The 12009-nt window shown below is 48.8% G+C and overlaps 1 protein-coding gene across 4 annotated transcripts in view; it reads left to right on the forward strand.

Annotated features, from left to right (window-relative positions):
- The window catches only part of CACNA1B (calcium voltage-gated channel subunit alpha1 B), a 329048-nt gene that overhangs the window by 232575 nt on the left and 84464 nt on the right, over positions 1–12009 (forward strand). The window contains exon 19 of one of the 4 annotated variants that reach the window (XM_066562637.1): positions 4799–4861. The exons of the other annotated variants lie outside the window; for them this stretch is intronic. Within the exon in view, the coding sequence (XP_066418734.1) occupies positions 4799–4861 (63 nt within the window). The remainder of the gene's footprint in view (positions 1–4798; positions 4862–12009) is intronic. 4 annotated transcript variants of the gene reach the window in all.

Below are 12009 nucleotides of genomic sequence, written 5' to 3' on the forward strand. Positions count from 1 at the left end.
TGCCAGTACAGGGTCAGCTGTGCCTGAAGAAGAATTTTTGTACTCTGTGACTTACAAGGATTGGGTTTTTTTAATTCCATGAGGTAATGGATTACAGTTGCAGCCAGATCCAAGGGAATCATTTAATCACCTGCCCCAGCCTCCCCTCCTAAGCAAGCTCCATCAAATTTGCACATCCAGTGCCTTGGAATTGTCCCCTTGTCTCCCTCCTCCCCTCTGAGCTCCATTTATTGTGTTGGTTACTGAACATCATTTCCTAAGCATCAGGAACTGGTTGTTATCCGGTGTTCTCCAGGCTCTGAAGAGGCACCTTCACCTTCCCACCTGGAGCTGGATGCTGTGGGAGCTGGGAATTGCTTTGTGATTGATGGACACCAGGGATCTCCTTTAATAACAGGCTGATCATTGCAGTGCTGGGGAGGGATCGTTCATCATCTGCCTCACAACATCCTGCATTGCTTTGGAGCTCCCAGAAATGTCCTCTCTTGTATTCAGGGCACCCTGACAAAGGCAAGGAAAGATCAATCTGACTCCATGTTCTTAGAAGGCTAATTTATTATTTTATCCCTATACTATCATGGTGGCTCAGAGGGTTGGGATGATCTGTGGTATTTTCAGGGTCCCCTGTCGTTGGGAGGAAATGATGAATCTGACTCCATGTTCTCAGAAGGCTAATTTATTATTATATTAAATTATTTATTATATTAAAGAATACTATAGTAAACTATACTAAAGAATAGAGAAAGGATACAGACAGAAGATTAAAAGATAATAATGAAAAACTCCTGATTCCTTCCAGAGTCCCAACACAGCCTGACTGTGATTGGTCATTAAGTAAAAACAATTCACATGAAACCAATGGAACAATGACCAGTTGGTAAACAATGTCCAAACACATACCAAAGCAGCAAAACACAGGAGAAGCAAATCAGATAATGATTGGTTTCTTTTTTTCTCTGAGGCTTCTCAGCTTCCCAGGAGCAAAATCCTGGGCAAAGAGATTTTTCCAGAAAATCTAACAGTGACAGTCCTCCTCCACCAAAGGGATTCACCTGGGCAGATTTGTCTGGCCACAGTTCCTTTTTCACCTGATGAACTCTGTCCTGCAGGATTCATTTTGTGGTTTCTCTGGATGAAAAGTGAGGCTGGTGTGGAGCTGCTGCTTCATGCAGCCCCCAGCATTTCTCTGCTCCACCAAAGGGATTCACCTGAGCAGATTTGTCTGGCCACAGCTCCTTTTTCACCTGGTGAACTCTACCCTGAAGGATTTATTTTGTGGTTTCTCTGGATGAAAAGTGAGGCTGGTGTGGAGCTGATGCTTTGTGCAGCCCCCAGCATTTCTCTGCTCCACCAGAGAGCAGATTTGGCTGACCACAGTTGATTTTTCACCTGGTGAACTCTAGCCTGCAGGATTTATTTAGGATGAAAAGCAAGGGTGGTGTGTTGGTTCTGTCACTGTTTGCAATGTTTGGCTGAACACAGGAGGTGTGTTTGATTCGAGCCCATTGTTTCACTCTTCTTTTTTTGTGATTATTTTTTGTTTGTTTGTTTTCCATGTAGCATTTTCCTTGCTTTGTTGTTTCTGGAGGTGAGTTCTGGGTTTGTTCAGCCCCTCTGTGTCGTTTGCCCTGCTCAGCCTCTGCACCTGAGGGACTTCACAGAGCCAGGGATCCTTAGGGCAAACCATTGGTGCAGCTTCCTTGGCAGCCAGACTGGAGGACAGGGGGACAAGGGGACAATTCCAAGGCACTGGATGTCCAAAGCACTTTTTGGTGCCACTGCCAGTGGAAGAAAGAGCCCTCAGGCTCCTCCCTGTGGGTCACACAAAGACCCCAAAGCAAAGTTGGGTTTTTTTTCCTGCTTTTGCCTGGCCTGATGCCTGAACTCCCCATGTCTGAGTTCCTCCTCTGCCTTCCCTGTCCCAGCCAGAGCTGCACCAATGGCCCGTACAAAAGGGGCTGCCACGAGCTCACCCTGCCCCAGGCAGGGCACACCTGGGGCTCACCTGGCACCCACAGCATTCCCCAGTGCCCTCTCCTCACCTTTGCTTGGGGAAAGCCTTAAAATAGCAATTTTTCATCACCCCTAAATTTGTAGGAGCCTGCCAGGTGGTCAGCAACACTTGGAGGAACTTTTTGCACTCTGTGATTTACGAGGTTTGGGGTTTTATTAATTCCATGAGGTAATGGATTAGAGTTGTAGCCAGATCCAAGGAAATAATTTAATCACAGGTGTGAGGGGTGAGTTTTGGGTGGGAGGAGAACCTGGGTGGTGGATGAAACGTGGTGGGCAGTGGCAGAGACAGCTCCTGGATGTGGGCACCAGACCTAAGCACAGTTTGTCACATTGCCCACTGCTGTTCCAGAGTTATCTGTGCTTCCCAGGACAACTTCCCAGCCTCCAAGGATCTCCTTCTGTCCCCAGGACTGGTTTCTGCTGGTCCCACTGGTGTTGTTCACAGAACTGGTGCTGTAATTGTAGTCCCACAGGGCTACAGTGCCTGTCAGTGTGAGCAAGGCAGAAAAGCCACCAGAGGTGGCACCTCCGTCACTTCACCCTGACCCTTGTGGCCCTTTTGTACAGGTCTGGGGATGCAGGGAGGGGGGAACTGCTCTGTTTCTCCAGGTTTTCCATCTCGGAGGTTCCATGTTTTCCTTCTGTCTTGGGAGTGCCGTGGCTGATTTCCACATCTCTGTTGGGCTGTGGGGACCCAACAGGACCCAGCAAGAAGCTGCCTGAACACCCAGCCCATGCCCTGTGCTCTGCTGGGGGGTGTAAATTAGAAGAGGTGTTCTTTTCCTCTTGCTGGTTGTGATTCCTTCCCTCTGCTCCTCCCCTGGCGTGTGTCAGTGTGTGAGGTTCTCATTCCTCCCGTGGGTTTTCCTCTCTGTCCTCACCGTCGGTGTCACCCACAGCCACTCTCTGGGCTCTGGCCCTCCTTCCTGGTAAGTAGCATCTGGTGAAAATCAACTCCTGCTGTCATTTTACCCTGGAAAAGGAGGCTGGGCTGGCTCTGTGGTTTCACACACGACAGTTCCAGGCAAGTTTATGGTTTGAAAAAGGCAGATCGAGCCTCGGGAGCAGAGCAGTGAGCCTGGAGCGCTGCAGGACTTGTGTCACATTCCCTGCACAAGTGACAAGGACAGAGCGTGGCCTTCATCCTGCCCAGCACCAAACGAGGCAGGGAGACACACAGAGGTTCATCCCAGCCTCCCACTGAGGGATGTTCATCTGCTTTCCACAATTTTCAACAATTAGACCCAAAATCTCCACACGTACTGCACGGTGCTGAGTCGCAGGTGAATCAGGGCAGCATTCTCCATCCCAAGTTTTCCCAAAGGAATTTCTTGGTTATGCCCTGCACTCAGGGGCTTGTTCTCTGCAGGATTTTGTTGCCAAAGAGTAAAAGGTCTCCAGATTGAACAACCTGGAAATTATCATTTCCTTGGCCAGCATGCAGGACCTGCCACCCCCACTCTGCCTCTGCTCCTGTTTCATTTGATTTGGCACCAGACAAATACAGAAATCCTGGGGTTTAGGTAAAATACTTCACCTGGCTGCTCAGCAGATTGTTTGCTTCAAGCAAAACTTTTATGATGCCTTCCATAATTTTTCTTATATTCACTCCAGGCTTCTGAAACTCTGGATTTTGTGTTATATGCAGTATCTGAGCCAACATTTCTGTTTAGAACAATCCATTAATTTTAATAAATGTATATTTAAACCTCTACTTCTATGATACCCAGAGAATATTAGATTTTAACTGGGCCTTCTGGTTGGCTAGAATTGATTGTTAACAGATTTAAATGCTTGTGGAAGCAGGAGGAAAAATGCTGCAACTGAAAAGACAAATCAGGAGGTGAAGGGATTTTATTTTCAGTCTTGGGGAGGGTTTTTGGAATGCTGTAGATTTATAAAAATAATCATTAGAGCTAGGAAAAAATTAATGCCTCAAGCCAGGATCAATCAGGATATTTAGAATCTTGGTTTTCTGTGGATTCCCTGCATTTTCTGTGTGGTTCAGTGATTTCCATATTTAGAACTCCCCCACATAAATCTGTGGAGGAGATGGAGGAGAATCTACAAAATTCCTTGAGCTACAGGAAGCACCTTTCACCCCTGGGCCCTGCCCCACTGGAGCTGCAGCAGAGCTGAGGTTTTGAGGCCCAGTGACCCAGTTTTGGTCAGTCTGAGCCAGGCCCATCCCAATCCCTGTCTGAGGACAGAGGTAGGTGCCTCCAAAGAGCCCATCCGAGGCAGGGACTGAGGAGAAGTTGTGTGGCACCAGCTCAGGTGGATTTTGGAGCCTGGGGTCCTCTCTCCAGCCCTTGCTCCGTGCTAAAGCTTCCTCCTGGTGCCAGGAGCAGGAATTAGCAAATGGAATCCTCTTGGAAAGGAGGATTTGCAGCACGATCTCCCCGTGGCTGCAGCCAGGCCTCCCCAGGGTGGCCAAGGTGGCTCCTGCAGGGCGTTGGCGGCGTGAGTACCAGGGGACCCCGCGCTGATCCTGTGCCTCTGGGTCACCTCTTCCTTTTGGCTCCCTTTTGGACTCTTTGGTTGTGTCCCTGTTCTCCAGAGGGTGGTGTGTCCATGGTTTCCACAATCCTGCAGCTTGCCCGGTCTCCTCCCCGTCTGCACCCGACAGGACGCGGCCTGTACGAGTCTCCTCCCGATGTCTTTTATGGTTTCTCTGCCCATTTGGTTTGATTTTCTTTTTGGTTTAGTTTTTTTGGTTTTTTGGCTTTTTCTTTTCTCACTTTTTGTTTTCTTTGTTTGTTTTGTTTTTTTGCATGTGCAGTTTTGTAAAGCAAACTCGAGGTACTGTATCTCGCAGCTCGTCAGTCTCCAGCGTAAATTCACCGTGAGTTGCTCTCTGTTACGATATTCACTAAGTGGATTTCTCATTCAGAGCTCTGTCAACCTTCCCCTTCTCCTGGTGCCTTCACTCTCCCTGTGTTCTTTTTCCCCAAAAAATCATTCCCATCATTGTGGAAAGCCTCCAGACCAACATCCAGGGAAAGGACTGGAAGGTGTCATTGTCATTTGATGCTTGTGATTTGTGAGCAACTCTTGTGTTCCATACATTGACTGTGACTTTTCCCCCTCTTCCTCCATTTTTTCTCCCTTAATTCCTTTCCATCATTTCTCCTGAACTATTCTCCTCTCTTCTCCTGTCTCCCCTCATTTGATGGTTTGTCTTGTTCTCACTTGTATTTCTTTCTGTTCTCTGTGTTTATTCTGTGCTGGGCTGTTGGCTTTGATGTTCCACCAGTGTTTGCACTCCGGGTTCTGTGGGAGAACCAGGAGAGCTCTCTTGGAGGGAAAACTGGAGGAGGACTTCAAAAGAATTCTGGAAACGGGGTCCAAGTGAGACTAAATTGGAAAACTCTTGAAAAGCTGGTTATGTCTTTGCTCTCTGACCTTCTCGAGCTGGAGCCTAAAGCGACAGATTTTGTCCTGATGAGGCTCTTGGCAACTCCTCTGGAGCTGGAGTTGAGCAAACACAGTGGAAAACTCTCTCTCACTCCATGTGCTTCCTCCCAATCCAATCCTGCTGGCTGTGCTGTGGGTCAGGGTGTGCTTTGACACCAACAGGTTGGTAAAAACATCATTACTGCTGCTGACTAACCCCAAAAACTCCTCATCAGCTCCTGTCCCACCCCCACGAGTGTCCTTTGGGTTATCCTTTAACTGTGTGACCTTGTCTTTCTTCTTTAATGCTTTTGGAGACTCAAGTAAGTGCAATTCCAGCCTGGGGCTGTGTCCTGGCCCCACAGCAGGCACCAAGGTACTGTGGAGCCAAGGAGCTTTTCCAGCAGCTTTTCCAGCAGCTTTTCCTCCCTGATATTTCCCTGGGTGTTTGGGGGCTCCTTGTGCACTGGTGGGTCTTGGACAAGTTGGGATTTAAAATATGTTGATGCTTTATCTGAGTTTAGCTTCTGTGACCAAGACTGAGCTTTTGTGACTGCCCGAAGTAGGTGTGACCTGTCTGTGCCCAGGTCTGATGGTTCACAGGGAAAATTAGGGGAATAAATTAGATTTAGTCATCTTTTGGATCACTTCTTCCAATGTATTTCCTGGCTGCTGGGAGTTTTAACAGGCAGAAAGGTGCAGAGAGGGCTCAGCTGCACTTTGGGTGCCTCCCACCCTAGAGGGGGGCCAGGATGGAGAAAGGGAAGTGCTGGGAGCTGCCTTCAACCCAAAATTCCAGTTTCCCCCAGCAGAAGTTACCCCAAACTTCTCCCAGTCAATGTTTTCCCAACTAACCTTTAAAAACCCAGATTTTTGTCTTCTTTTCCAAATTTCCAGAGGCAGAATTGTCTTTTATAAAAGGATGAAATCAAAGTGCAGGTACCAAAATCCTTTTGGAGGGAGGATCTGGCCACATTTTGAGGCATTTTTCATCAGGGTTTGTTGTTAACTCCCCACCAGAACAGAGACCCTGGAATTTAACTGCTGTGACCAAGGTTGAGCTTTTGTGATGGCCCAAAGTAGGTGTGCCCAGGTCTGATAGCCCACAGGGAAAATTAGGGGAATAAATGAGATTTAGTCATCTTTTGGATCATTTCTTCCAATGTATTTCCTGGGAGTTTTGACAGGCAGAAAGGTGCAGAGATGGATGAGCTGAATGTGCTTTTTTCCCCTCAGTGACTATTAAGGAACATTTCCCCAAAAACCTCCAGAGAGATAAAACATTGGGCTTTGTGCACACCAGCCCCAAAGTGAAATATCCCATTGTGTTTTCCAAGTGGAAAATGGAAATGTGGAGTTTATGAACCCTGAGTTCATGAACAGAAAATAGGATTTGAGCGGAAAGGTTTTGTTGTATTTTAACAACAAATTTCCTTTTATCTGAAACAGAATTTCACTGCCAGTGTGTAATGTGTGGTTATTTTTAACACTGGATTATTATCTTTCCATAGGCTGCTTTCATTCATTATTTACTGCAGCAAAATGTTAAGGATTTCCATGAAGTGCAGCAGTGATTTCAAAGGTTATGGGAACAAAATCTTGAATCATTAAGGAGCACCCTGAGATTAGAATCTGACTAAAAATACACTTCCCTTTCTTAAACAAACCACACAGTGCTTGCAGGTTTTATTTATACCAATATTAGTCATTGATTCATTAATATGAATTTTATTTGATTCTCCAGGAATTGCAGGGTTTTCTTTCCAGCCATAGGCAGGAGTTGTTTGTTGGTGTCTTAACCCAAGGAAAACCAGTGGAGCTGGTACCAGCAGTGGTATCTACAACATTCCCAGCCTGGAGGGTCTGGGGATGGAGCAGAGCATTCAAAGAGTTCCAGATATTCCTGAAAATAGGGATGGGGAGTAAAGCAGTGAATTACCAGCAGTGTTTGTAGGATGTTGGCAAGGCAGGAGTGATTTATGATTTACAGGACAATTTCCTTAATGGCTTCAGGAGCGTTTTAAGCAGCCAGCAGTGAGCAGGGTTCAGATAAGCAGTTGGCTTTATGTTTTTTTTGTGGAATTTTATGGGTTTTTGTGGATGTTTTTTTTTTTTGTGAAGTAAATATTTGTTATCACGAATCCTCTTTTTGATCAGTTCAGACAAGCCCTGCCCTGCTCGTGCTGTAGCTGGGCTGTGCCTGCCCTGATTTGTGCAGAATTCACTGCCCTAAATGAGGGGGAAGCAGAGGAATTCATTTTTGAAGCAGTGCAATTCATCATACTGATGTTTTTCCATCTCCTCCAAACCCCTCCTGTTGCTGCATCTCCTCCTGGGCAGGCAGCTGGGCTGAAGCCCTGCTTTTGCCTTAAGGGCTGCCATAAATCAGCTCCCAGGTTGTCCCCATGCCCAGGGAGCACCAGGAGAGGAGGAGCTGCCACAAATCCTGAGCTCAGTGGCTGTGGGGACCCAGAGAGAGCCAGGGCTGGATAAATCCAGCTGGACAAGCAGCTGCCACTGCCTGATGCTGCTCTGGCTCTGCAGTTCCCAGCACTGTCCCCACGGAGCCCATGTGCTCAGGTGCTCTGCCCCCATTGCCACAGCAGCTCCTGTGCCCTGGCTCTGGCTCCTGGGTGGTGTTTTTGGGATGACAGGGTTTGGGATGACAGGATTTGAGATGCTCCTCACTGCTCTGGTGTGGTGGTGTTCCCAGGGGTCCCAGGATGAGAATCTTGACTCCATGTTTCAGAAGGCTGGTTTATTATTTTATTATATATATTATATTAAAAGAAAATGATATATTAAAACTATACTAAAAGAATAGAAGAAAGGATTTCATCAGAAGGCTTGAAAGGAATAGAAAGGAATGATAATAAAACTTGTGACTGACCAGAGAGTCTGAGCCAGCTGACTGTGATTGGCCATTAATTAAAAACAACCACATGAGCCCAATCCCAGATGCACCTGTTGCATTCCACAGCAGCAGATAACCATTGGTTACATTTTGTTCCTGAGGCCTCTCAGCTTCTCAGGAGAAAAGATCCTAATGAAAGGATTTTTCATCAAATGCATCCGTGACACTCTGGAGATGGAATTGAGCTCCCAGGTGCTACGTTTTCCTGATTGGGTTTTTACCACACTTTGTAAATATCCTGATTTGCCTTTTAAAAACAATTTTTTGGAGTGTTTTCCTTGTGGAAAGAGGATTGGCTGTGCAGGCATTGCCTCTGCAGCTCCTGCTCTGGAGCTGTTGGTGCCCAGAGCCAGCGGGTGGCTTTGTGCTGGAGGCTTTGGCACTCGCCTCCGGGACTTGTGTCAGTGTTAAGGATGCAGCTCATTTCCAGGTGCTGGGAAATTCCAGCTTGGAATGTCAGTGCCTGATTTACCCAGGGATCTGAGCTGGGTTGATGTGTGCACTGCCTGCTTCCTGCAGGTTCTCAGGAGTGCACTTCCCTGGCAGCACCTCTCACTTAGCCCTGGGTGATGGGCAGTGGGAACAGCTCAGAGATCATTTAAAAGCTGATTTATGTCCTTGGTGGAACTGAAATGCAAGTGCAAAACCCCTCCTGCAGTGGCACAGCTCATGTCAGAGCTGGGCTGAGGATCAGCCCTGAATCCCAATCTTCCTCCTCCCCACCTCCAACCTGATTGAGGGGATTTTCTTTCCTTCTTGGCTGGTGTCTTGGTTTGAGCAGACAGGTGTCTGCTAAGGAAGGCAGGAGCCTCTCTTGAAATGGAAAATGTAAATCCCTCCCTCTGAATTATTATGATTTTGAAATTAAGAGGCTCTCAGGCAAAGATATGGGAGTAGGAATAACAGCTCTTTACTAGGAAAATTAAAACACAAATTCAATAGTGCAAAACAAAACAAACCCAAAAAATCTACTGCCAGAGTGAGAGCAGTCCCTGTCCCCTGTGTGTCAGGGGGTGGCACAGCCCCATCCCATGGGGGCTCAGCCCTCCTGCAGTGCCAGCTGTGGCTCTGCTGGAGCAGGGATCCTGCACAAGGGGGGAGTTTTCCTCTGCAGCTCCAGGGCTGCTGGAGATGGGCCTGGGCTCCCTCTGGCCATGCAGGGCAGCAGAAGCTGCTCCTCTGGCAATGCACTGGGCAAAGGCTGCTGTGCTGTGCCAGGCTCACATTGGATCCAGGTAGGAATGCTTGGCTCCTGCCCTGGGCGCAGCATCTCCCCATGGGATGCTGGAATTGGATCAGCCCTGCAGGGACACTCAGTGGCCATGGACAGCAGAGATCTCCTGCAGGGAGGATTGGCTGTGGAGAGATCAAGAAAAAACTGCCCATGGACAGCAGAGAACTGCCCCAGCTCTGACAGGTGGGGATAAACACACAGCCCCAGCCACATCTTGCATTTCCAACACTGGGATGGGCTCAGCACAGGCAGCAGGCACAGGCTGTGTCCATGTCCATGGGAGCTGCCTGATGATTTTCTCCCTGTTTTTCTTTAGGAGTTACTGCAGGGACCCTGAGGCTTTGTGTCCCAGCCCTGCTGGTTCCTGTCCCATGGCAATGGAGCACAGGGTGGAGCAGGGGGTGCTTGTGCTCCTCCCTCTGCTCTTGGGTTTTAGGTAAACTGGAAGTTTCAGCACAAAGTCACTTTTCTAATGAATCATTAAGGCTGATTTTTACCTGAGGGCTGCCCAAAGCACAGGACAGAGGCTGGTCCCCAGCCCAGGACTTTCACTATGGAGTGAGGAATATTCCCTAAGAGCAGAGGTGTTTGTGGCAGCATTCAGGGAGCTCAGCCAGGCACAGAAAATCCCTGAGCTTTCCTGAGCCTGGCTTTGAAGAGATTTGTAGCCCAGTTGGGTTTAGCAGGGCTAAAACCCTGGGATGCCCATCCCAGGCAGCTCCATCTCTGAGAGCTCTGCAGGGCTTTTCTTGTGGCTTCCCATGGGAAATCCTTGGACAGGGCAGCAGGGCTGGGCAGTCAGAGGCTCTGCACATTCCTCATTCCTTCCCAAACCAAGGAAAGCTGCTGATGAGTGAGAATCTTTTAATTTTTCATAATTTTGAACTAAAGAAAGTTGTGAGTGTCCACTGGGGCTGTTCATCCTTGTGCCAGCTTGGGGGGGGCTCTGCCTCAGTAGGAGCCTGTCCCCCCCTGAGTGTGGGGTTTGGGGTGAGCAGGGCTCTAAGCCATGTCTCCAGGACCTTCTGGTATTATTTACATTTAGAACTGTGATTTTTATCACTCGTTTTCCTGCTGTGGTGCAAATTGGGGACTCAGCTGCTGGAAAATGCATCCAGAACTTGGCAACAGGGTGTAGATATTTAATTTTGGTGATCAGCTCTGATTTTGGGACTAAATGAGGTTTTTCACATCTGCCTGTGTGCTCTCATGAGGGCTTTTAGTGATTTTTTTTCCTCTTTAGCAGCACCAGGCAGCAGCAACCTCAGTAAAGAAACGATTCCCCAGCAGAGCCCAGAGACACAAAACCCTTCTGACAGCTCCCACTGTGCCACATGAGCGTGGCTGGACGTCACCTCCCCGGGGTCTGTGCACGGTGACAGAGCCAGACAGTCCCAATCAGCACCAGAACACGCAAAAGCTGCTTTTTCCCACTACCAGGGGAGCCCAAAAATGCGTAAGGAAGTTGTGTTTGCCTCCCATGTGGGCTCTGCTCCCTCCAGCTGCACAGCTCAGCCTGAGGTATGGGAATGGAGGTGTCAGAGCAGGCTGGGAGGAGGAAAATGCCTTTCCTGGTTTTGCTAGAAAAAGTTTCATTAAGGAAAAATAATAGGTGCTGAGTCTCCATAAGGTTAAATTCAGAACTCACCTGGTAGCCAGTGGAAAGCAGAGTTTGGCTTAAGGTTTTTAGGAGGAAAAGAAAAAATTTGTCCCTTTGCAAAATTCAGACCCTGGTTGGGTTTGTGGTCACTTTGAGAAGTGGTGAGAACCCAAAAGCTGTGCTGAAAAATCAAAGCATTCAGGCCATGCCAGAGGAGTGTCCTGGTTACAAGAGGTGGCAGAGATGAGCAGGTGTCTCCAGGTGTTCCCATCTCATCTTCATCTTGGGCTGCTGAGATGGTGAAGGGTTAGAAGGGCCACACAAGGAGGGACTGAGGGCTCTGGGGTTGTTCAGCTGGAGCAGAGTGAGGGCAGAGCTCCCCGGGGCTGCAGCTCCTCCCGAGGGGCAGCTCCCATCTCTGCTCTGGGCCAGGGACAGGAGCCAGGGCACGGCTGGGGCTGGGCCAGGGCAGCTCAGGCTGAGTTCAGGGCAAGGTTCTTCCCCCAGAGGGTGCTGGCACTGCCCAGGCTCCCCAGGGAATGGGCACGGCCCCGAGGCTGCCAGAGCTCCAGGAGCCTTTGGGCAGCGCTGCCAGGGATGCTCAGGCTGGGGCTGCTGGGGGGGCTGGGCAGGGACAGGGGCTGGGCTGGGGGATCCCTTCAGTCCCTCCCAGCTCAGGATCTTTGATGGATCTGTGTGTGACTCTCCCACTCTCTGGGCTCTTTTCCTGGTGCACAGGACAGTTTTCCTTTCCTACTTGTACTTTCCCATTCTCCAGTGATGTGTGGGCTGCCTGGTCCATGCTCACCTGGAAGGATGCTGTGGATTTAGAGCAGTTTTAAACCTGTT

This window comes from Molothrus aeneus, chromosome 19, assembly GCF_037042795.1.
Source record: "Molothrus aeneus isolate 106 chromosome 19, BPBGC_Maene_1.0, whole genome shotgun sequence".
NCBI classification, from domain to species: Eukaryota; Metazoa; Chordata; class Aves; order Passeriformes; family Icteridae; genus Molothrus; species Molothrus aeneus.